This window comes from Molothrus ater, chromosome 1, assembly GCF_012460135.2.
Source record: "Molothrus ater isolate BHLD 08-10-18 breed brown headed cowbird chromosome 1, BPBGC_Mater_1.1, whole genome shotgun sequence".
Lineage (NCBI taxonomy): Eukaryota > Metazoa > Chordata > Aves > Passeriformes > Icteridae > Molothrus > Molothrus ater.
In genome coordinates this window covers 105333466-105359673 of record NC_050478.2, presented here as the reverse complement: position 1 = coordinate 105359673, position 26208 = coordinate 105333466, and the positions used below count along the sequence as shown (strand labels likewise).

The following is a 26208-nucleotide window of genomic DNA, read 5'->3' as shown; positions in this document are numbered from 1 at the left end:
AAAAAAGTTGTAAAAATTTACAATCAAGCTGCAAGCAAGGAAGTTTTCCTAGAAATACATGTCACAATATATGGTTTACAAAACTAGACAAAATTTATTTCAAGAATCACATGCATGTATGTGTATATTAATACATCTACAATAAAAACTATATGTATAAGAAGAAAAGTAAAAATGTACACTTAGAGAGTAGAATCTTTATCCATGATTTTTTTTACATCTTCCTGAAAACTAAAAACTTTGATAGTGCTTGGGAGGCTCAAACACATAACAATCTTACGTCCTGTATTCCCTGAGATGATCAAGAAACAATTTACGGAAGTAATACACTTGCCTCAGACATAAGAATTTTGAATAGCTGATTATTTGTGTACCTTGAAAAGTGGTCTACAGTTTTGAATCTTAATTGCTAAAACAGCATCAAGATGACTGGGTGACAGGTGCTCATTTTATGTAGAATCTTTTGTGCTGTAGAACAACTTCTGTTATGTTTTAGATCTCTACCTCGGAGAAGATTTTCTCCTGAGGACAACATTTAAGTGTCTGTTTATTTAAGTATTAAGTATAAATGTTTCAGAGTGACTTCAGTGGGAACTGTAAATTTTAAAGTATTCTTAAAATGCTCTTCTAAGTGGAGCTGATCTGAACTATTTTTAAGTACTTTCCCAAGTACTTGAGAAAGTGGAATGGAAGTGCTGTATCTTGTCATAGGCAGAGATTTTTCAGACAAATTTCCTGCCTCAATCTGCCAGGAGAACATCCCAGGTCCATAATACAAAGGGGCTTTGCTAGTGTGTAGATTACCTAATTTCTTCAGATCACTCTCCACTTCTGTGAGCTTTTCTGTGTATCTTCTGTGGGATGTTTCCAGGCCACCTGTCACATTGTCCATTTTTTCTACAACTAGGGGAGAGAGAACAGTGTGTTATGAAAAGAAGAAAAGGGAAATTATGAAAAAAGACTAGTGAACAATAAAGCAAACAAAACCCCCCACCATTATCACCAAACAGTAAAAAAAAGAAAACATCTTAAAATCGCCTTGCTTGCCATTACACACTGCTATTGCTCTGTGAAATCTTGGAAGGATTAGCTCCTATTTGCTGGTGGACCCAGAATTCTTCTACTTCTTCAGTCTGCCAGCAGTCCCTAATGATTTTTTTTTGCCCATGAGAAATCTCTCTCCTGAATGAGGAAATCCCTCTTTGTGGGTTTTCCTCACAAACAAAGTAATTTTCTTTTAACAGTATTTCCATGCTTCCAGCACAGTGCTGTGTGGCAAAGGAAAACTGATTGCTAAAGGCTCAGATGTGTGAATGAAACTTCCTTTAATTTTGCTATGAGCCATTTCTCCTTAAAAAGAATTCTTTTTTGCCTTGTGCCTTTTCATCATTAAAAGTTGCCACCTGGATAGTAAATTTAGGACTGAGATAGTAATCACTAAATGTTTTGGGGGGTTTAAACATATTGATAATGGTACAGATCACTCAAAGCAGTCTTGAAATGGTTCTGCCTCATTAAGATTGAAAGGATGGTCATTCAGGAAGTGCAGATTTATGACTGATGTGCCCTTTATTTTGTAATGCCAGAGTACTTTTATTGTCACTGAGACATTCAATTATTTGATGAAATTAATATGGGAATGGAAAAAGCAGAGCAACAAATAAACAGCCCGGGGTGGCAACCAGTGGCAAAAATGTGAAATTCTTGCAAGGCTAGGGGTAGCCTACAGATTTCACACTAGACTTTGTCTAACAGCCTTTTGCATTCACAACTAGGGATAGAAATTGCTTCTCATCATGAGATTATTTAGTCCTTTTGCTACACTGGGAGCAGAATGGGTCTGTAACAACCTTGGGAGAGGCTACACAAGTTATTGTGCCAGCTCCTTTTTTTCAAACAGAAGAAATAAAGTGTTTTCCATCTTTTGAGGTTCTGTAAACATGTGTGGGATAGGGGTACCTCTAACTCTTTCTGTCTGTGAAATGATCTGCAGCTAGGAAAGAGTCTCATAAAAATGTTGCTATGTAAAGGTTTGGGTTTTCACAAGAAGTGAAATTTAGGAATCTTTTGCTGCTCATGAGCAACCACACGAACCCCAGACCTTTAAAGTGTAGTCCATCTTGTGCTCCTTCTTTATTAACGTTTGCATTTGTTTTTCTGATTCTGGGTACCACAGTTACACTGGAGGCTTTTACTGCTTCCCCAAAACCAGCATGAGAAAAACAGACCAAGACTATCTGATGGAACATCACTGAGGAGTTACAATAGAGAAAAAGTCTCAGGGTCTTCAGAGAGACCATACACCCTTTGGTGAATTACCTGCCTGCTCCTTTCTAGGCTGCTAAAAAGCCAGTAAAAAAGAGACTCTACTGTCTGTGCAGAGTGTGGCTTTCTGTGTTTGAGATGATGACAGATTGCTTGCTAAACACCAGACCCAGACTACAATAAAGGCTTTGCTTTTTCAGAGGGACAGTTGCTCAATATCTTCAGCTTTCGAAAGCATTTTTCTCCCCATTATAGCACTAATTTTTCACTGGTTCTTCTGCCCATTAAAGTTGTCAAAATGCTATATGCCATTTTTCCTAAATGAAACCAGAGTTGACGCTCTGTTTGTCCTGCCCTGCTGTCTTCCAGGCTGGAGCCCAGATCAACAAAGGTCCTTCAGCTACTTCTGACACTCCACTGATGCATGTATACACCGGTGCATCACTTGCAGAGAGAGTGAGGACTTGGCTTTTCCTTCTGGCTCTAGGCAGCTCCTTGTTCAGTCTGTGGTGTTCTCCTTTGTCTAGAGAGAGTCACTGCCAGGGCATGGCTCACTCTGGGCACTTAGAGGGACCTTATGAAATCATCTGTATTTAAAAAGCAGGCCTAATTCAAGTGTTTCTGCTGAACCTGTGCCTTGACTAGCAATGTCACGTTACCTATGGTTCTTGTTAATTCAGTTTTAGTGTAATATTGAACTATTTCCCCAGTTATACAACACACTTGGAGTTGGAAAATGAATATATATTATCAGTAATTAAAAGAAAAATGTAATTTCTTCCTTTTGCTGTCCAAATGAATGCTAGTTTGTACTTCAGATCTGAAGTTTGTAAAATTAAACTATCATATAAGAAGTATGTTTTCTCGGTTGAATGAAATCTAACACTGGAAGCTTGAGTTAAAATTTAACCCTGAAGAGTCCAAAGCAAATGTAAACAAAACAGTAGTAATCCTATCAATAAGTAGTTGTCTGGCAGTTAAATGAGACTGAACCGAAGTAATTATATAACAGCATTTGGTATTTTCATTGTTCAAAGTGAAAAAAACCCCAAACCACTGAACTCCAGCAGCAGAAACAAACCTGCTGGTCTCTGCAAACCTGACTGCAGGGTTAGCTCAAGGGCTAAGCTGCCATCCCATAGATAAACCAATGCATGTATTTGCTTTATATTGGGGTAGGATCTTAGCCTCCATGGTCAAATAAATCATGGATTTGGGGAGCTTGATCCCCTGCCCAAAGCAAGTTGTAGCTTATTTGCTTTTCTTGCTATTGCCCTGCAAGTGGAATATAAGAATTTGGGAGAGACTGAGTATCGAGAGGCCAGTGTTGGGTTTTGTTGCTCTTGATGTCAAAAGAGGTTATATGGCTCATGTCCTGTTATTGGGAACGTCTTTCCTTCTCTGGTAGTAGCTCCCACCACCATCTCTGGATGGAGCCTTCAGTGGTAGGTGAGCATGTGGAACACTCTCAGAAGTGGAAGTCAGCCTCTAGTGAGTGCCCCAGACTTGAACAGCCACTTTCCACCTTCTCCAGAAAAAGGCAAACAGGCAGATCAGCTGTAATATCCCACACAAAAGGTCACTCTGCTGCTCCCAACAATCTGCCTGCTCTTAAAAAGGCAAAGCTGTGTATGTCTTAACTTGATATTGGTTAACTTCACCTTAATTCAGGTTTTAACTTTCACCTTAATTCTTTGGTTTGAATTCAGCTTGGTCTCTCTGCATTATCATCTCAATTCCTGACAAAATCACAGTGGAAAATGTGGTAAAGATCCTCTAAAGAAAGCCAAAATTTCAAGTAGTTGCTGACCAGAACAGTGAGGACTGTCTGCATCTAAGCCACTATGACAAAATGTGCCATTTCACCAGGATGTGTTGGCCCCAGGTAATGGCAGGCAAACTATGTCTGGGAGACAGATAAAAGAATCAGATGAAAGTCATGGTGGGCATTACTCAAGAAACTTAAAAACAAGGACTGACTAGAGAATAAAAACTACCAGAAATTCAAGCCACAAGCATTCCCTTACTGGAACGAGCCACAGGAAGATCAGTCATCCTCAATAGACTAATCTGACACCGGCTGGTGCCAGAAAAATTATAACTTTGTATTTTTAATTTAATTTAATAAAGTATGTGCAAAAAATTGCAGATTGCTTTATTAGTGTTTTAAACAACAATTTGTCTTCTCAAAGGAGAAGAATACTAAACTTGCCTCGTTATTCCTTCATGTTTTGCTTCCTTGTTATTCATTCATGTTTCGGTTTCAGGGTTCTCCAACATACTATATAATTTCTACCACTAGTTTGGAGGTTTGTTCTGTGTTGACTTTGCCTCCCATTGAGTTACTTTTTTGCTTGCCATATTTAATCCACTGATTAGTAGTTTTAACATTTTAAATCACAAAGGATATTTAAATGCGACGTAGGAAATGAAAGTTTTAAAAGTAGTTTTGGGCTTTATAAACATAAGTGTGGGAGGCAAATGTAATGGAAACTTAGCTAAGAGACTGAAATAATCCCTGATGCCAGCAGAATTCCTTCTTCCAGTGTAATATTGCAGTAAAAAAGAGAAGCCAAATTCTGATACAGAGAGGAGAGTTCAAGAACAATATACTTTTATTCTGAATTTTGTTCTTCCTTTAAGGCCTAATCCCTTCTCCACAATCAAAACTATTGCAGTAATTAATTTGAATATGTACTGTCAGCTGGGGTTTTATCTAACTTATGCTTATCTAACTTATGTTTTCTGCAAATTAGCATGTAGGTACACTGAAGACAAAGCTCTGAAACTGCAGGTACAAAGGGCAGAATTAGTGTCTCACACATGACCATTTGCTGCTTGGTGTTACAGAAGGAATACTTGGATTCAACAAGACTTTTGTTTCTGCCTCTTTTCCTTGGCATTCAAATGTTGCAACCACCAAGCTGGTGAGCAGTGGTCACCAAAATGTCTTAGGGTCTGCGAGCAAGATATGCATTATTCACCCTCCTACAATCCCTTTTCCATTTATTTTTTGAAGAGGGAATTCTTTTGTCCTTGTCCTGGATAGCTGTGATTTGGTACTGCTATGACAGAAAGACTCATCCCTGATGAGTGACTGCTCATTCAAAGAAGGAAGTTTAGAAATGAGTGAAGCAAAGTTTGGGCCTCAAGTAAAGAGCAAAGTCTGGGGAAAAGATGGTGCTAGCAGCCCCCATAGAGAAAGAAACTTGAAAACTAGATTGAAATGAGGAAGACAAAATCCTTCTCCCAAAGTCTGCTGGACAGTTTCCTTATTGATACTGCTTCCTCCACACATGTAAATCATTTGCCAAAGCAAGATAAAGAACAGTATCCAACTTGGTATGCTGCATCTGATGCTGAGTGAGGGCTCAGTCTTCTGGGAAGCCCCAGAAATGATAGTTTTATGTAAAACTCTTGAGGGAAATTCTGCTAAATTCCAGTCGTTTAGTGGCTGGGTTAAGTTGGGAAAGACCCCATTGTCATCTGATGTGAGCAGATTTTGCAGATTTATATCTGCAAAGGCCTCCCCCAATCCATTTGACCAAATCATCTTAGATCAAGAATAAATTTTTGAATCCTGGAAGGCTTTTTGTCCCTCAAAATCTGACTTCCAGAGACCAGTTACTTCAGGAGATGTATCCACATAGATGTACTGCATTTTTTTTACATTTGATGTTAATTTGCCACCTTCTGTCTGGTCTATCATGAAACAAGATTACCTAAGTCTTTCTATCTGTTCCTCACATTCTCTCTTTTCCCTGGACAAATCTTCGCTCTAAACAAAACAGATTTATTTTTCTCCTACTCAAACTGTGCCAAATCCTCTTAAATAATTATTTATCCTTTCTATTTCTACAATTTCCTTTTCTTTCCCTGGCAAAGGACCAGAGGTGATGTCAGCTCTGCTATGAGTGCAGCTGTTGGCAGCACAGGACACACTGCATGCTAATCACATGGATATTTACTCAGCTCCTTAGAGGGGTTTTGAAGCTACTCTCAGAGCCATACTCAGACAGGTAGTTTAGAACTAGCTTGGTTTTCTCTGCAACAAGCTGTGATGCCCTGTTACAATGCTCACAATGATGTTGTTCACTTTCCTTTTCATGCCAGAAATCGACATCTTATTTATTTAACTTATTATAGATGTAACTGCACAATAAGCAGGTATTTACATCAAAACATTTTTATAAATGCCTAAGTGGCTACAGTTAATTTGTGATAAGGATTTATGGGAGTTTTAAGCCATGTTTCCCAATGTGCCCAACCAATGACTTGCACAAATGAAATTCTGTCCATTACTGGGTTGCTCAACTACCAGAATCTTTGAAATTACTGTTAAAAGCATCTAAGTGTCTTTGTTCATCACAATTATTGTGGATAGTCAATACACTGGTACCTCCTGGTTTAATTTTTCTTCTAGATATTTCAAAGTAATATTGATACTACATTTTGTTCCTGTGATAAATATTATATTAGTAAGATATTCCTGGCTGTTGCACATGTTACACAGCTTTGTGTCTTCCAGTACTCCTTCTTGGTGGAGGAATGATCATTTTGTTTCAACTTCCCTTTCAAATGTCTAGTCTGGTTTCAAAATTTCATAGTTATTTGAAAGTGAAATTCTAAGGTTGTAGTTTGTTGGTATGTACATACAAAAAGCCAACATTGCCCGAGTACTGACATTTAGGCTAAAACGTGACAAATTGCCTGGCTAGCTAATAAGTGACAATGTGTTTGGATGCTTGCCTGAAAGTGAAATGTTGGTCTCAATGCATACATACATACCTTTGTATCCCAGAATGGCTACTGTGATTGTTAACAGTGCACATAAAATGTATAATAAGATGATGGAGAACTTCAGTGCCCAGTTATTTTTACACTTGGTACATTGGCTCCCCTCCTGAATACCTGCAACAGAAAATTTAAAGAAATTTAAAACAATGGCAAAGAACACATTGCTGGGTTTGTCTCCCCATCTCCTTTCCTCTGTTTTCTAAAGTGGAAATTATTTATCTCAGCAGGTGATGTTTACATATGGGGTTCCTATTTGCCTGTGCTGCCAGGATAAAAATTCACAGTGGTTAGAACATCTGCTCAGTGAAACAATCACTTTGGGATTTTAGCATGTGTAAGAGAAGTAGGTTCTGCTTCACTGGACAACCTCTGGCTCTCCTGAGAGGTGGCTATTTTCTGATTGTGCTAACAAGATTCTGGTGAGTTTTGGAAATAAAACCTTTATTAGCATCTCCTCTGTCAGGCATCACACCGCAGCAGCTCTTTCTTAGCATTTGATATCCCTATGGGGGCAATAGGACACAAGAAATGTTCTGGCAGAAAAAAAAACCACAGAAAAAGAAGAGCATTGTGAAAATCTGGTAGGAGTAGTTCTGCTTTGTAACAAGCACCACAGAAAGTTACCGTGCAAACACTTTCTTTCCACGAGAATTTTGCATATTTTTGAGGGGTTTTGGAGAACACTATTTCCACAGAAAAGAAGGGATGCATTACTGATACAGTGATCTGTTCATCCACAGAAAAAGTTCTGGTGAATTTCTCTTTGTGGGCAAGCTTAAGAAAAATGGCCTCAAATTGATGAAAGAAACCAGAGCTTTACTATTCTATATTTAAACTTTTTTCCAGAACAGCTTGATATCTTTGAGTCTATTATGGAAGCAATTTTCCTATTTTCCTCTTTTGTGCTCCTTGGGAATAGCTCAAGAGTGTTGGGAGCATGGGTTATTAATCAGAAGCACAAATGTGTAAAAACCTGAAAACTGGAGCAATGTGCTGGAAGAAACAGACGGGATTTATCCATCTTTCCAAGGTGCGCTAAGCAGGCCAGGATTAACCGAAATTTCTGTGTCTGTCAGAAAATGCATTTCTTTGATATTTCACTCTACTTGTGTACTATTAGGGGAGTCCCACAGGAAAGCTTTAAGCTCTAATAAATTCTATGTACCAGATTACTTAACTAATCAAAACTTGCTCTGTAGCTTTTTATGAATAACTTATATTTCCCCTGAGGCCTAACACACAGATGATTTTACTTTTCCAAACTCATTACCTTCTGCAGAGTGTTTTTCTATTTTTCATTTTTTTTTTAAGAGAAAAGCACAGGCCACTTCCCCTGGGTTCAAGAAGGATGGGTGACCAACATAATGAATTAAGTCAACTGCATTTCTCTCTCCAATGACATTTTCCAATGGCTTCCTTTAAACCTAAGGTACTTGAAGAAGGAAGGATTACCATATTGGAGCAATGGAGGAAGAGGATTTATACAGTTTATTTGACAAGACATTTTCTTCAATCCTCTCTGCACATATACTTGCTGTGGGTAAGGCAGAAATGCATATTTTTCAGGTCTTTTCCACATTACATCATCATATGTTTTTTCTAAACTTTTCAGGTGTGACATCACATTCTGTTGCCATGTGATGAAAGTGATGTCATAGATTTGGGTTCTTTGTGGTTTAGGCATAAGACCAGCTGGGAACATGTGGTTCTTTTTTCAAGAACATTATGGGAAAACGAGACAAAGGCTTATAAGCATAAACTCAAGAACAGAAATTCCAGAGGGTAAAGGCTTCTCTTCTGCCCGTGGGGTGGGAAGGGAGGGAGCTGGCACAGAGACAGGCAGCTCCATAGCCCAGTTATTGGTGACTTGGATTTGGAAGGGTGGTAACTCCTGTGCCACAAAAGAAAAGGTGAAGGGTCCATAATTCAGTAGTCAGGTTTGCTTGTGGATCCTGATGCATGGGCTGACTTGCTTTCTTTGGTCTCAAGGAGTTTGCTGGTGAGGAAGCTCTAACTGCTGAAAAAGCAGGAAAGGGAAAGTGCAGTTTTCTAAAGGTTTGCAATAGGTATTTAGAGACTGAAATGATCTCACAGTGGGAACTTTGGTGGTGTCTGGAATACCATATTGCTGGCCTTAGCCAGTACTAATGGGGTCATTGAGCCCCTGTGCCCTAAATGCAAGGCTCCTTCTCATGGAAGGGTTTAAAATTCCAATTTGGTTGTCTTTAAAAGTTCCACATATCCAAAAACAAATTTGGGGCAAAACTCACGTCACATTCACTTTCTAAATACACAGACAAACAGAAAGCTTGATCCTTCTTATTTTAATGTTAATTGAAACAGGCCTAGATCTTAATCTGGGAAAAATGATGGACTGCAGAGGTACAAAACACAGAGAAAGGCAGAAGTAAAAACAAAGCCTTTGGCAGCAATTGCACAATGAAAAGTTTCACTTGATAAGTGTCTCATAGTCAGATTACTCATTTTATGACATGACCTGCTTTCTGTCACTGTACTCCAGCTTCCTGGGTAGTGTAACGAGCTGAAACTTCACCGATGTCACTGGGTGCATTGCAGTTCAGCATCAAGCATCATGTATGTTCCAGCACTTCACAGGGATCCAGTTTCACTTGTCTCAACCCTCTCTACCTCTGGTTCAATAAAACAGCACTTCAGCTTTTCAGAACTTTTCATTTCTGTGTATTTCAAACTGACACCAGAACAGCACCCCAACAAAAGCCAGACCTCTCCATCCTTTTACAGCCCAGCACGGTTGGTATCAATAACACAGGGACATCATACTAAAACAATCATACAGGCTGGAGTGATTCCATTAACTAACTGGCCTGGAACTGTGTACTGCATTCCTTACTGGGGCTTTCTGCCTGTCAGCCTAAAACTACTTCTGATTGCCAATGAACCCCTGCTACCCTCATCTAACATGACCCGAGTCCCGGGCTGGAGTGAAAAGCCAGGGAGCTCTAACAGACTCCTTTGTTTTCTTTTACCTGGGATACAGTAAAGTCTTTCAGAACAATCATATTTGCTCTTAATTACAAACATGTAGTGCTTAACTCTGCTGCTAGTAACACAGGACTTTCTAGTTTACTAAACATATAAAAACTACTACAAAAATACCAAAGATACAGGTACTCTTCCTGATTTGGAAGAGTCATTCTGATGTCTTTCTGAGCAATTAAATACATCAGGCTATATGCAAAAGCCATGAATGCAACCTTCTCTGTGTAGGGATGAACTCCAGTATAATCAGAGCTCCCCAAATTCCCAAGCACACACCCTGACTTCAGCTTGCCCTGTTATTCATCCCCACTACCTCACTTAAGGATCATGCCCAAATAAGATTGTTCTGACATAGGCGATACATTTAGTTCATGTTGTGAGGACACATTTTTATTCAAAGGTGGTTCTCAAAAGATGTGATAGCCAAAATATTAAGCAACAACAAATGTGAGTCAATTAAAAATGCTTACTGTGATTACACAAAACCCAGCAGGCTGGCATGAAATCATGCAGGTTTACCACAAAAGCTGTGAGTTGATTTTTGAAGGAGCCCATGCTCGGGCTTTAATTTGGCAGAACTCCCCCAATTTTATCCATGAGACTGCTTGCTGTTATGACTGACATAAAATGCAGAATTCTTCCAGGACATGTATCACATTTCATCTAGAAAGCTGCAGACTATATGGAAAGGGAAGGACTCTACATACACATCCCACTGACAGAACAAATGTAAAACCTGCAAAAGGGCGTTCTCAGCTGAAGTCAGCTCTTCTCCATTTGTTAATGATGCTCCCAGTGCAGCACACTCCTGTCTGTGTCCTGTACACGTGTTTTCAATGCTGCTCTGCTCCCAGACATTTGTCACTGCCTTCCAAACCCAGGGAGCTGGGGTCACTTCCGCATGACGTGCATTTCTCACTGCTGATTTGATCAATGTTTAATAAATATCAGATGGGACACAATGTGCCTCGTTTCACTGGACATATGCCTTTTTCCATTCCTTTCCCTGACTTATTTTAATAAGAGCTCTGGTTTTTCTGCCTCACTGTTGGGAAGACATCTGGCCAAACAGAGAGCAACCTAGTACAAAGAGATCCTGCTGGCTCACATGCTTTGGGGACCCCCTTCTCTGCAAACCAAAATGCTTACAAAAAAATATGCAAGTGAGACATCCCCCTGTTACCAGGCTTTGTAGTATTTGTTTTTATAGCATTGCATTCCAGTGACTGAAGACTTTGTTCTCACGCAGGGGGTATACATCTGCAGATTCCTTTTGGGCTCCAAGAAGAGGTTTTGCTGAAGGAGGACCCGGTTTTTTTGGGTTTTATTTGTTTGGGGGGGATTTTTGTTGTTGTTGTTGTTGTTGTTGTTGTTATTTTCTTCCATGGTTTTAATGGGAGACTAAATAGCTTTGCTCTTTATAACCACCTTACAAAATGCCTGACTCCTCAAGTGTATTACACTTCGGGAGCACATCTTTGAATAAGACATGCACACTTTTTTTTTTCTCCTGAATAATTCTTTTACAAGTATTTGCCTCTCTGTTCTTTTCTTGGCTCTGGCTGCAAGATCATAGGTGGCCTCATAATATTTCTGCTAGCAAATCAATTTTGACAAAGATTGCAAGGTTTCCTTCATAACCCTGACAAGAAATAAGAATAATAATGATAAGATAAAAAAAGTAGTGCAGGAAATGAAAATACATTAGTTTGGAGGGGGTTTCCCCAGTGTGATTCACTGAAAAGAGATAACATCCCTTGAATTTCAAAAGGAAGACTGCAAGCCTACTTTGCAGCCTTCAAATGATTGTTTTCTCAAAGTTAATATTTTCAAAACAGCAGTGGATCTAATATCTATATTTAAAGGGACTTGAGCAAACTATATACATCTAATTCAGGCCTCCTCCCCATGGCAGGGAGGCAGAAACTACATGATCTTTGGATTCCCTTCCAACATGAACCATTCTGTGATTCAGTGTGTAATTAGGATTTAAATACTGAGAGGTAATTAACTTTGCAGAGTTGCAACAAGCTCCCAGTGGTGTCTATCTCACTAGCAAAAGTAGGTGATCCCATGAGGAATCCATCTCTAGGTTTAAATATCTAAATATTTTGAAAAAAACTGGTTTAAAGTGCTTAAATTCAGGCACCCAAGTGTACAACAGTAGGTGTTTACTAATATGCATGACTAGCACTTATGAAAGTAAGTTTGTCTCACAGGACAGAGAGGATTTTAAGTTCAGGCATATAAGTGTTTTCATATACACATACGCACAAACACATTTATATTCAAATATATGGGAAAATATGTGTGTGTGTATTTTTTTTTACAGAGAAGCTTTGGTAATGACAAAACCCCAGCATATTATATCAGCACACTAAGAAAAAGCAGGCAATGGCATCTTTGACAACAATAACTTTGTATAGGTTTGAGATTACTGGATCCAGCCAGCCACAAAATTCACAGTGAGATTTTTGACTTCTCTTTTGTATTGTGCCACAGGTTATTAACCTACCTCTCACAAAAACAATTCCCATGATCCTTCAGGAATGGTTTTGTTGCAGTGAACAAAACTGATGATTTGATAGTTCCATATGCTGGCCTACTTCAGAAAGCAATTGTTCTTTATAATGGCAAAAATTGAAACTGCTTCATGCCTTTTTAAATTATTGCTTTGAGATAAAACTAATTTCTTCAGTTTAGAGTCTATTCTTACACTGTAAAAGCTATAATTTGAGCTACATGTAAACAGATGCCCTACATATTTCCTAGCTAATACATAAAGGTCCACACCTCCTCCCGTTCCACAGTTTTGGCAAGCCCTGTCTCCACAATGGCAATGGTCCTGCTCACCCAAATAGTGCAGTGCTGGCTTGTGGGCAGGTGGATTGCAACAGCCTGCTTAACTTAATCATCAGATTTTTACAATGCCATTGGAAAAAATATTTAGCACAAACATGCTGTCATTTGTTCCGGAATTTGCTAGTTTTGCTTCTGGTTTTGTAATCAAATAGGGATAAATGCAAGCATGCTTGCTTTGGAAAAGTTTCTGGTTATTTATTAGGAAGCAATTTGGGCAGCTAAACTTGAAATCTAAGCAGTGGGTACGTATCCACCAAACTCGTGCCAGTTTTCCTATGCCAGGTGGAAAATTATGAAGCATGGCAGCAAGACACAGGCTGAAACAGCCACTCTAGATTTCAAGTAAACACTGCAAGACACAGAGCTTCTTTCTTCCAAAATTAATAAATAAATGGACCCAACCCAAACCACTCCATCTCCACAGGTTTCTACAGTGTTCAGCATAATCTCATTGCCCTGCTACACAGCTGGCAGCGGTGCCAATAACCTCTGGAGAGAAGAAAACACACCTCAAAAGCCCAGTCTGAGAATTTGTGCCTTGCGAGGCTGTACAACCTCTGCCAGGGCCAGTGGTACCAGTTCCTGTGGTTTTATCCTGAGCTTCACATTCGAGATTTCCTATTCACCTGGTGCTCCTTTCTTTCCATGTACAAGGTTGGCTGTGGCATCAACAGATCAAGAGCAGCACTGCCAAGAAGGACTTGGGGATGCTGGTGTACAAAAGCTGGACATGGGTTGGCAATGTGCTCTTGCAGCCCAGAAAGCCAAACACATCCTGGGCTGTGTCAAAAGCAGTGTAGCCAGCAGTGGAGGGAGGCAATCTGCCCCTCTATTCTGCTCTGGTGAGACCCCATCTGTGTACAGTTCTGGGGTCCCCAGCACAGGAAAGACATGGACCTGCTGGAGTGGGTCCAGGGGAGGAACATGATGATCAGAAGGGCTGGAGCATCTCTTCTATGAAGACAGGATGACAGAGTTGGGACTGTTCAACCTGGAGAAGAGGAGGCTTCAAAGGAACTTTATTGTGGCCTTTCAGTACTTAAAGGGGGCTGCTAAGAAAGATGAGGACAAACTTTTTAGCAGGCCTCTTGTCCTAACAAGAGGAAATGGCTTTAAACCAAAAGAAGGTAGATTCAGATTAAATAAAACAAAGACTTTTTTACATTGAGTGTGGTGAAACAGGAACAGGTTGCTCAGAGAGGTGGGAGATATCCCATCCCTGGTAACATTCAAGGTCAGGGTGAGCAGGGCTCTGAGCAAACTGATCTTGAGGAACATGTCCTTGATCACTGCAGAGCATTTGGACTAGATGACTAACTTTAAGGGTCCCTTGCAACCCAAACTGTTCTACAATTCTTGCAGATATGTAATTATGTGGGACTTTCAGCTTGCATTCTAGGAGAACAGATTCCCAGACTCCTAAAAAATAGAAATGGGGAGGAGTTGTTCATTAATGCTTAAGAGAATTGAAGACTCCACCAGGACTTTCACAATCCCACCTCTGCAGAGCAACTCTCAACACTGAGGGAGCAATGCTGGCCCTGGCAGGGCTCACCCTGTCCCTGCATCCCCTGAAGTGGAAGGGGGGCATTTTGTCCCAAAAGCCCAGGGTATTTCAGTAAACATGAGGGATTTCCTTCTCTGGGACACTTTGGGAAAACCCAGCTCTTAATGATCTGCACACTGCAGCTCAAAGCTCTGCACAAAGGGGCCATCAAGCAAATTCTCCTCCACACACCAGATTGAGCCTGTTGGAGGCAGCGGCCACTTCCCATAAATCAGAATCCCACATCTGACATAATAAAGAGTCTCAGAGGGCCAACACTATTATCTCTGGAAAGCTTTCAGCCTAAGAAATACTTTATTCTATGTAATGTACACAAACCCTTTCATTAAAGGAGGGGAGAACCCTCATTTTCAGCCTGACCATCATCTCTCACTTATTTATATAACCCAGGCAGCATTTTCTCTCTGGCTTTGTTCTTCTTTGCAGCAGTCCAGAGAATCACAATGAATTGTCAGAAATCCTAATTATACACTTCAACAACCACCACCATTTAATTATATAGTATTACCAAACAATGTCCTACTGTGATTAAACACTAAATATTTTAATTGAAAGGATACAAAAAGCCCAACCACAACACAGGGTAAGCAAAGACTGCTGCGTATCCGAACTGTATGTTAGGCAAATATTACAAACAGAGCTGAAGAACCAGTGTGGTAAATTTTATGAAAAATCATGGATTTGCACTAGCTTAAGGTCCAGCCATAACAATGTGGTAAGAATATCACACCAGCAGAGGGTCCAGCATCCCACAGGCTATTAGATTTAAAGACAAACTCAAACCAGAACAAACCTCAGAAAGTGCTGGTGCTTTTTAATAACTGTCTGGAATAAGAGAGATGTGTCTGTCCTCAGTTACTGAAAATCAAGTAACGGATCACTCAGTGCATGTCTCTGGAACTAAACCCAAAAATCTAATTAAGCTGTTCAAAAGATGAGAGAAAAACTAGAACAGTTAAAGGAAGATAGAAATGATGTATGAATTAAAGACCTGTTCAATGACAGGCAAGACAGCCATGATACATGACAATAAAGAGCCTCTCTCAAACTCTGTCTCAATACAGAAGAATTTAGACTGACTTGCAAGAAGAAATATAGCCAGATCTATAGGGAGATCAAAGCCAGATTTTTGGTTTGTGAAACAGTTTCCTAAGACAACCTGAAGATATTCCATTCAATGATTTAGATAAAACCAGAGGTAACAAAGTATTAGCAAAGTCAAGGAAGGGATCTGTGCCTCAGAGTTGTGCCAGATGGCAAAGTAATGCCATTTTTGTAAAAGTCCTGGCCTTCCATTCTGAAATAAATATGCTTCCTAATGAAACATAGATCCTAATTAAGATTATATAATTTGATGACTAATGTAACTGATTTTTCACCTTAATTCAATTTACATTTGACTGAAAGGATGAAAAGAGGTATCATATAATATACACCCAAAGTGTGTATTTTCCCTAAGATTCTCTAATTTTATAATACAGTACTTAGGTGTTAGTGACCCTAGTAATGGTGCTAAATGGTAGCCAGAAAAAGTGGTTAACTCCATGCTTTGTGGCTTTTGACACATTTCTTGAAGAGGGCAACATTATCCCCTCCATGGCTGTGAGTGTGGTAGGTGCCAAAACCACAGCAGTGCCACATGTGCTGCAGGGCCACTCACCAAGGACATGATGAAGTCATCCAGGGCACAGATGCAAAGATGATGCTCTTCACAGAAAGCTTTCACCTGTTCTTTTACCAGTTCTGCAACTTTTGAATTTAAGGGCAATGCTAAAAACATTGGATCACTGTTTTAAAGAACAAGAAACAATGGGAACTCCAGCCATGCACAACAAAGCAACATTTCTGTATCCACTGATGTTGCCACAAAAGCTATTCCATTTAACTACAGAAATTAAATTTTTTATGTGCCTTCACAAGTTAAGTGGAAGTATTTGGCAGCCATCTGTTCCATGGAAGTTTCTGTGCACACATGCACCCCTGACATGGCTGAGGCAGGTCATTCATTTAAGAGCATTGTAAAATACCACGTGTTACAGCAAAGTGTGCTTTTAAACTCTTGTAGCTCGTATGAATCTAAACCAATTTTCACTCAGTAGTCAGAAGTACAACCAGCATGCCCTCCTCATCAGGATTTTTTCTCTCATCTACTACATGGTGGAACTGAACAAAATAGAGTTTCAACCATATTTAATAGCATAAAAACCATATTTATGGGGTTTTTTTTGTTAGGGAAAAATACAGAGATACTTGATGAGGTTTTCAGCAGGAAAAAATTGTTGCCTGAGACTGAACAAGTATACCCAGAAAATCAAACCTGCAGATATATCTGCAACTACAGGTTTTGTTATGTCCCAGTTGAAATGCTGCAATAAATGCTGACATTAACAGAATTGAAAAAAATTAACCAAGATTTGATGCCTCAAATTAATATATATACCTTTATACACTCTTCTGGATTTAGTGGTAATGGTTCTGTTGCCTTCATTAAGAACCATTCTAATATAAAAATCTCCTCTTTTCCAAATGAAAAGTCTCTCTGAGGACATTATTTGGAATTTAAAAGATTCATGTGCATGAAAAAAGAAGAGGTAAAAGTGTTTCTATCCATGCTGGGTACTTAGCAGTTACATAGACCTGTTATTTGGAAGGTGACCACAATAATGAAGAGGGCCACAAGGAAGAATGTAGGACCTCAAAAAAAAGTGAGTTCAGAAAACAGTAGGTATAAAGAAGACTGCTCTACTCTTTTAATTATGCAAATTGCCACTTCTGATTAGCCTTTGCCCTGTGACATCAAGAATGCTTGGCTGAGATACCAACACTGAGCTGAGAAGAAAGGATCCCCATAGGCACTGCACTGAACGTAGCTCATGGTCACAAATCCACTGGCTGTAAATTCATTCCCAGTCTCCTGAGGCTACATGCTCAACTACAGGAGAGAAATTATGTCGAGGTATAAGCACTGCTCCTCTGGAAGTGTGCTGCCTTACTCCCCTCAGCTGAATTGAGACTCTGCATTAAATCACCTCCAAAGGAGAGGAGCTGTCAGGGCCTGGATTTATTTTCCACCTCACTGCCCTTCTAAAACCACTTTCTAAAGGTAGGGCTTTTTCTACAGAAATATTGCAGGCTTGATGGCAGACACAATAAATCTTATTTCCACCCTCCAATATAACCAACCTCCCCCTCTGCCTCCTTTTCCAGAATTTTATCTTTTCAAAGTGGAACTTTTCCCCTGTGAAGCTGGATCTCTAGGTTAAGGAATGATTATGTCCCAGTGCAGCTCCCATCTTTCAATTTTCTCATTCTGTTCTTCCCTCTTCCCACTCTCCTGTCTCCTTATGTCCTGTAGCATCTCTGACTTCTAAGGTCTCCTGGTTCATTCACACCTCACTAGCATCTAATTTCCTGGATAAAAAGCAGACTTAGAATGAATTCCTCAGGCGACCAGAACATTTTTTTCAAACGCCTGTGTCAATGTGTAATGACTGTGCAATGAAAGGAGCAAACAGCCCCGAAAAATGGATTTTTTCCACCTAATATTGTCACAATTTCTGGGATTTTTCCCTGGTTAATATTCACCTTTATCTACAGAGGAAATTTTTATTCTGTAAACTACTACAAGAAATCTTCTGTACTGAGGTGGGAGTATGGTTGGTGAACATAATTGGTGTTTTCCCTCCTAATAAAACAATAAGCAAATCTGCACTTTCTTGAAAAATGCTGGGAAATTATGAATTAAATCTACAAGTGAGGAAAAGGCATGCAGGACATCCAGAACACTGCAGTCAGAAAGATAAGGAATTAGCCAACAATTAGACAACAAACATATGACCTGCCTACATAGCACCTACCCTGCTGCCTTCCTAATGTCAATGCCATCACTGTAGTAAGTAGGTGAAAACTCCACTGCAATCACGAAAATACAGAAGCTGACAAATCCATTAAACATGAAAAAATTGCTATACTTTCAACAGCAACAGCAACGATAATAATACCTGCAAAAATAATTATCTTCCTGAAACATACATTCCTTACTATAATCCTTTCCCTGATAGCCTATGAAATCATGGAGATCCAAGTCTTTGCAAAATATTTTTTAACAAAGCCTGGCAGTTTTAGGATCCCTGTCTTCAGAGCAGTACAAGGGGAAGGCAGCTGCCATGAGGCCAGGTTCTCCTGAGATTCCACATCTGCAGATGGAGGACTAAGAATCTCAGAATCACAGAATCATTTTGGTTAGAAAAGACCTCCAAGTTCATTAAGTCCAGCCTTTGACCCATCTCCACTTTGTCACCTACACCATGGCACTGAGTGCCACATCCAGTTGTTTCTTGAGGACCTCCAGGACTGGTGACTCCACTACCTCCCTTGGCAGTCCATTCCAATACTTGACAACCCTTTCCATTAAGAAATTCCTCCTGATGTCCAGCCTAAACCTCCCTTGGCAGGGGTCATAGCTTGAGGCTATGTCCCCTTGTCCTGTCACTTGTTGCCTGGGAGAAGAGGCCGACCCCCAGGTGCCTCCAGCCTCCTTTCAGTGGTTGTAGAGAGTGATAAGGTCACCCCTGAGCCTCCTTTTCTCCAGGCTAACAACTCCAGCTCCCTCAGCCATGCCTCATAGGACTTACAAGCCTTTTAAGTTTGATTTAAAGTTTGACTTAAGTCAAACTTACAAGTCTTTAGTCTGGTAAGACTCAAATCTTACTGTGCTTTTCAGGCTTATCGCTACAAGCTTTGTCAGGGGATTTAGGCTGACAGTAAAAGGCTTAAATTGAAGAAAATAATTTTCTTACCCAAAAGACTAAATGAAAAACTTAGAACTTTTCACTACAAAAGGTATGTTCTTTAATGGAGAGAAAATCCCAGAGCACTTTAATTAAGAGGCAGAAGGCATAATATAAATATATAGTTACAAGTGGGAATTGGTAAATTTTAATTCAGACAAAAAATTGTAAAAGAGACCTTGGGGTTTTTTTTTCCCTAGTTGATGCATAAATATATTATTAAAAGTTCTTGTGACAGGTACAACCCTGTGCAATAATAAACCCCAAACCAAATATTAGCTTGTGTTTCAGTGAAAGCAATCCCAAGGTAACTAAAACTTGGGAGGACAACTATTCAGAGAGGAGGGAAGAAGAAAGCTGAGTGAACTCAGTCAAGATGTCTAAGCTCATTTTGAAAAATTATTCTGCCTGAAGTTAATGCCAAAGACTTTTGGACTGCAAATCTACATATCTGCTGTAGAACTTTCTCACTGATTTCCAGTGTTCTTCTACACTTGTAACTTTACCACACTTTTAACTCTCTGAGGAATGCTGAAGTTCTCAAATAATGGCTGTAATTATCAGTTTCCTTGTTTTGATATGATATACCACTAAAAATACAAAGAAAATAGTCCCTTTCTGTACTTTCTGTAAAAGATGGCAAGAACTTAGAAAGCTAATAGAATTGATCATATTTGTGTCCAACCTGAATTTGCATTTCCATTCTTGGGGTTTTTTGCCAAATACCAAGATTTATTGGTCCTTGAAGAGAAAAAAAAAGACTGAAACAAATCTGGGGTCAATATTTGACTTCAAGGTCAATATATCTTGCCTTTTCACTCTCAAAGAGGTCCATATCTGGTGTTATTTATGCCATACTCTGCAGCTGCTCTTTTGAACTCCAGCAGAGAAATACATCACACCCTTGACCCACAGCCTTTCCAACTAAGTGTGGAAACACTGTAATTTATTTGTTCAAAGCAAGTGTCAAATGATTTTAGCACTAAACTGCACTAAACACTCTTGTTCCCTATCACAGCTCCAGTTACACAAGTGCAACCTCTCTGGCTTCCACAGACTTACATGCAATTTACACCAGTGCAGGTGTATCACTCAGCCAGGGAGCTGGAAAATGGTTTTTGTTCCATGACAAGCTAAAAGCATAAAACAGAAGAGCAGGTGAAGCAGCCAAATTGGCAGCTCAGTGGAAACTCTGCATTAAAAAAATTAACACATGGTACTGTAACCTATTTAGGGAAAATCCAATAAAATACAAAATAACTCTTCCTTGTGTCTTTGGAATCCTCAGGCACAAAGTCCCAGTAGTGCTCTGGGGTTTATATGTAATAGGCTGAAGAATAATTTTCATGTATTAAGAGTAAAAATATTTTCTAAAAATTCTGTTTCTCCGCAGTTTTATTTGACTTACTACATTTATTTCTTGGCTAGTTCCTTGTATGGTAGGTTTCAGTCCAGTACAAATTTTTTCCATGGCTGAACTATGTCCTCCTGAAAAGCAGAGCTGGAAATGTTGAAAACCATAAACTATAGCTAAAGGCACACATCACAAAAAGCAGAGTTCTCAGTGTGAGCAGAACCTTCTTTTTCAATGAAATATGGACTTTGTTTGTTAAGTACACTTTGTACCTCCTCATACTTTGAATCTTACTCCAATCTCCAAAAGGAAGAATTATTTGAACACATTTGCTGTAGCTTTTTCACTTAAGAGACTAAGAGTTTTCACTACTTTGCATGTTCCTCTTGTTCTCCACTTCTTTCCTGATCCACAAGAAAAGATGGCATCTTGTTTGCCATCTCATTTGAACAATGCATCACTCTATTTAAATAGTTTAGACAGACTTCAAAGCTGTGAAAACTAAGAGTTCAAAAAATATTTTTAAGGAGAATTAATGTATTCAGTTTCTTCATATTCTACTACTATATGAATACTATTTTTTACTGGTGAGATCAATGTCTAAAATTTTAGATGAACTGTGTTGCACAGTTAAAATAGATTAAACTGCTTGACAAATGCCCTGGTAGTTCTTGTGCCATAAGATGAGAGAGGATATGCCCAGCAAAAAGTGTTACACTCCTGCAGAAACTGGGTAGTATAATTTGTTATGCAGGTTCTTCTCTCTTCCACTCCTTGTTTTGCTGAGTGCTTTGTTAAAGAAATTCAAATGAACTCACAGAAATTTCCTCTAAGTGTTCTGCCAAGGTGCATGAGCAAACTCAGGTCAAAATTTTACTGTACATGGACAGAAGCCAGAGGACAGAAGAGCACTTAATTTTTAATCATTATTTCATTAGTTAGTAAACTGCTTAGCTGCTCCATAATATTTTGGATTGTCTGAAAATGGCACACAGCTTTGCAGGAAATCCTTCTTTGGCCACTCTCAGTTGCAGACACAAACCTTATAGGTTTCCCAAGGGAGCACAAAACTTACTGCATAACTAAACATAATGATGAATACAGGGCAGCCATTCAAGCAAGCTGAGTCACAAGCTGAACTGGGACCACATACAGGAAAGTGAATATCAGGGTATCTAGGAGAATGGTGGAAACAAAATCACAAATCCTGTGTGCTGTGTGTGGAGAGCAGTGGCCCCAAAGAAGATAACAAGTGAGATGACAGGAAGGCCACCAAACTGTTCCCACTGTGATGTTGAGGACAAAAGGGCAGAGCCAGCTCCTTGGCTTGCTGCAGGAAGCTGGCAGCTGGACCAGCCTTGGCCACCACAGCACTGATGAGAACTCAGCTCAACACACGGACTGGGAAAGCCCAACTCACTGCTGTGGCTTCCAGCTTCTTGTGCTGGAGACAGCACTTGGAGGCTGGACAACCTTGGACCAGCTCTACAGCTCCAGGGCCACACCAGTCATTCAAAGGCTGAGAGAAAATCTCCTGGAGCTGGTGGCCAAGGGCAGCTTCTGATGGGGTCAGGAGTCTTGAGAGCCACTGCCTCCAAGGCAGCACACACTGGAGGGAGCTGCCACTGAGCTCATGACCCTGGTGTCCCTTATGGGTAGGCTGCAAGTCACACCAGGTGTTTCCACCACTACGAGTCTTACCAGGAGTCTGGGTTTACAGTGAGAGCCTTAAATTGAGCCAGATGCTTTTCATACTTGGAAGAAAACAGTAATTAAAAGAAAACCAGAAGTCTTGGCTGCAAACTTGGGTGCTTTAATGGAGCACTGTCACTAAAGGGCACTCTGATGTTGAGGTAGGAGTAACATATGTTCCTGGCTACAAGCTGGAGGTAGAAACTCTCCTTGGAAAAAAAGCAGAAATTGAAGCAGTGGGGGTGATTACAACTGGAACAAATTACCATCACAGGGGATTCCCTGTACTTTAATGCCTTTAGATCAAGCTTGACTCCTCATTTAAAAGATATGCTTTAGCCAAAAACAAAGTCATTGGACTTTGTACAGGAGTAACTGGATAGAAGTGCACAGCCTATCACACACAAGAGGTCAGAGTAGTTAAGTGCCTTGGCTCTAATCCCTACAGATGGAAATACGTGTGGCTGTGCTCTGGCCTGCTGCACAGAAAATATGTCTCTAGGGGAAGTTCATGGTGATGACAAGACGCCTCACTGCCCCAAGGGAGATGTGTCTTTCAGATCCAACTGAGCTCAGAATTAAAACAGATAACTTTCCCAGATGTTTTATGGCACTGGATGGAGACAGCAGGTGATAAGGTTCAGTGTATGCTGGAACACAAGGAGGTTTAGTTTTTTTCTTATAAAGCAGGTAATAAGTCGGTTCAAGAAAAAAAAAAAAAATTATCCAAAGGAATAAAAGCTAGAAGCTAATTAAAAGCCTACTTGTATTAAGAGAGGGGAAGAAACTGCTCCAGGATAGTTCATTATGTTGAATAATGGCCCTCTAATACTGCCAGCAAATGCTAAGAGCTTTGGTGAGTTATCTTTGACCTGGTTTGTTAGACAAAACTACCGTGTCGTTGCTTTTCCCCAGAGAGGGCACAGATATCCACATTGGGAGGCAACAACCGAGTCAAGTATATGTCTCTTATGTAGGGGTGAAAGGACACATTTCTCATCTTGACCCCTTTTTTTTTCTTTAAAGCTGGTTCTTCCAGTCTGCTGGACCTTCTTTAGAGCTCTCAGCCAAATTCCGGAGGAAAACTCTTCTTGCTGAAGTCCAACTTTTTCCTTGAAGGGTATAGAAGTGAGTATGGAAAAGTACAAGGGAACAACAGTATTTCAGTCAATTAAAACAGTTTTGGAAAACATAATTATACTAAATTTTTACTACTTTTACTAGAATGAGTTACTATTTAAACCAATGAAAATTTGCTGATAATGCTAGTGACTACTAAAAAAACACAGTATGGAAAGTAAGGATTTAGGACCAGGATATGAAACAGAAGAATTATCTAGAAAACTGAAAAGGGCTAACTTGTACAGGCTTGTAGAAGCTGTTTACTGAAGTACTACATAAGATGAAGCTCACTTGACATTCACAGAAAACTTCTGAGATCCAGCTGGTCCCTGCAGTCCCTATCCTGAGCATCCCTTCTGTTGTATTTGCCCATTGCTTTGAGAAAGAAATTAAACGCTGCATTTTGGGACAATTTAGTTACAACCAAAAAAGGATGATGAATGACACAATAAATCAAACCCTGGAAGATTGGTGGAAGTACTGGACAACCATGCACAAAAGCTTAAGCATTAAAACTTGTTTTCTTGCAAACTTTCCTTAATCCACACGTGCTGGGAAGGCTCCTGGAACTTGCAAAAGAACAGAGACAGAAATGGGGGACTTTTGACAGCTTTTCATGGCATAACAGGCAATCAACACATCAGCCTTTTACAGCCAAGAAAACTGCCTCCCTGTGTGCTGAGCCTTGAATCATTCCCTGTGTTAGTCACAGCTGGGGGCGGCTTTGCTCTGCTTCCAGCCACGGCTGCCACGCTGGGGAAGGAGTAAGGGAATCTCTAGGGAAGCTTTTGGGAACTGCAGTGACTCTGTCACGGAAGGGGGACAGCCATTGCAGGGAATGTGTGGCCACCTTCGTGTCAGGGCACTGCCTGAGGGATGTTCACACTTACTCTGGGTTTCTCTGAAGCCTGTAGGTGTGTTAGTGTTTTAGCACCTTTTTCCATCAGGCAGCAAACTGTGGAAGGCTGAGCCCCTAGATATCCTCTATTCTCCAGTCTGACACTTATTAACAGGGAAAATGCCACTGTAATACTGAGGGTGCTTCTTAATTGAACACTGTTAAACTTCAACAAGGATGCTTAATGTATTGCAAAAAGGAAGAATGAGGGCCTGTGTCTTCTTAGTTCATCTGAACAGTACCTGGCAATCTTACAAAGTGAAAAAAAACTCCATTGCCTTGAATTTTCACTAAGGCTCAGTGTTTGGATTCAGTGCCAGTTGACATTGACTCACCCTGTCTTCAAGATAAGTTGCAGACTAATCTATTTTACTTTCATACAGCACTGAGGCCAAATTACCCTTGTACCAACTCCGGTGGAGCCTCACAGAGTTAATGTCATCACACAGATAAAACTCAGCCCAAAATCTGGTGTGCTGACTGATGTCCATTCCCTGGTTTTCCACCCTTTATCAAAGGAAAACAGCCCATCCTTCAGCTGTGCGTGAAAACTAGCAAAGACATAAGTTCCAAAATTTATATTTTTTACTTTGCTTGACTGAAGACTCTTTAGTGAATGTACATTTATTTTAACAGATTGAATTTGCTTAGCAGCTATTACAGACTGAAATTCAGCTCTAAAAGACTATTACCATAAATTGAGACAATTTTCTGTAGTGGAAATTCACCTCATAAATCAAGTCTGGTATTCATATGGCAGCACAGATGCGCCAACTCAACTTGCAGCTGTAGGCACTCAGAAAGCTGCAGAATTTGTCCCTAAATCTGCAATTGTTTGATGACAAAATGAATATATTTTGACTTTCAAGTGAACAGACTATTGGAAGATGTTTTCTAATACAGAATTTCAGGATATCTAGTCTAAAACACCACTGCTGGTAAAAATGAGGAGACAGTGGGAATTAAAGGGTTTTCCTAGTTCTGCCTGTACTGCAGTTTTTCAAATATATGTTCCTCTGCCTCCAACGTGCTGGTCAGCAGGACAAGCATTTCTTCAGTATTGACACACCATTCAGCTCTATGTCAAACATGGAAAAGGGTTCATTTTGCCCCACAGGAATGCAAAGAACTTCCAGGTCCAGGGGAGTTACTAAATAAACAGCTTACATTTCAAAATTACCTGGGAACTCCTGCTGAAATTGGGAACATTCATCAAAGAGAGAGTTTAAAATTAAATACCTGGGTAGGAGGTTAACTGAAGTTGCTGGTGGTTCAGCTCTTCTGAAATTTGGTTTATTATTACTATAAAGCCAAAGGTCCCAGTTTTGAAGACTCTAGACTAATCCCAGTTACTTTCTTATTTTTGTCAATCAAAAAGTGGCTGAGATCCTGATTTTGGCTGACCAGATGGAATCAAACCAAAAACTCTAGAAAAAGAAGTTTGTCCCCTACATGTCTGGTATGAACACAGAACTCACAAAAACCATAATATACTGTGATTCAGTGAGCACAGAAAACAGAAGATTTTTTTTCTATAATTATGACATTTTTTTGCCAATTGAAAATTCTTTATTCACAATAACTCATTTCCTCAGATTTTGATTCTTAGCATAATCCAATTTTCAGCCCTAAAATATGCCACATTGGCCATTTTGTTAAGCTTGATGGCAAAATTTTGACTATTTTATTTTGTATTTACACCTTTGTCCTTAAATATAAACTGCCAGTCATGCTGTCCTCCTTAAATTGCACAGAAACAAAATTTGACTCCCATCAGGTAATAGTTTGAAATATGTGGTCCCTCCATTGCTGAGATACACTGAATAAAGTCCTAATTACA

General features: G+C 39.8%; 1 protein-coding gene and 1 long non-coding RNA gene across 3 annotated transcripts in view; one reads left to right on the top strand and one right to left on the bottom strand.

Moving 5' to 3' along the window:
- Positions 1 to 4413, top strand: part of LOC118696887 (uncharacterized) — a 33740-nt gene extending 29327 nt beyond the window's left edge. Inside the window, exon 5 of one of the 2 annotated variants that reach the window (XR_004981696.1) lies at positions 2635 to 4413. This is a non-coding gene — a long non-coding RNA (uncharacterized LOC118696887). Of the gene's footprint in view, positions 1 to 2176 lie in introns of both variants that reach the window. The other variant, XR_004981695.1, reaches the window with a different exon arrangement.
- Positions 1 to 26208, bottom strand: part of COLEC12 (collectin subfamily member 12) — a 96756-nt gene that overhangs the window by 12104 nt on the left and 58444 nt on the right. Inside the window, exons 3-4 of the mRNA XM_036399234.2 lie at positions 7054 to 7176; positions 805 to 903 (exon numbers count right to left, since the gene is read on the bottom strand). Of these exons, the coding sequence (XP_036255127.1) occupies positions 805 to 903; positions 7054 to 7176 (222 nt within the window). The remainder of the gene's footprint in view (positions 1 to 804; positions 904 to 7053; positions 7177 to 26208) is intronic.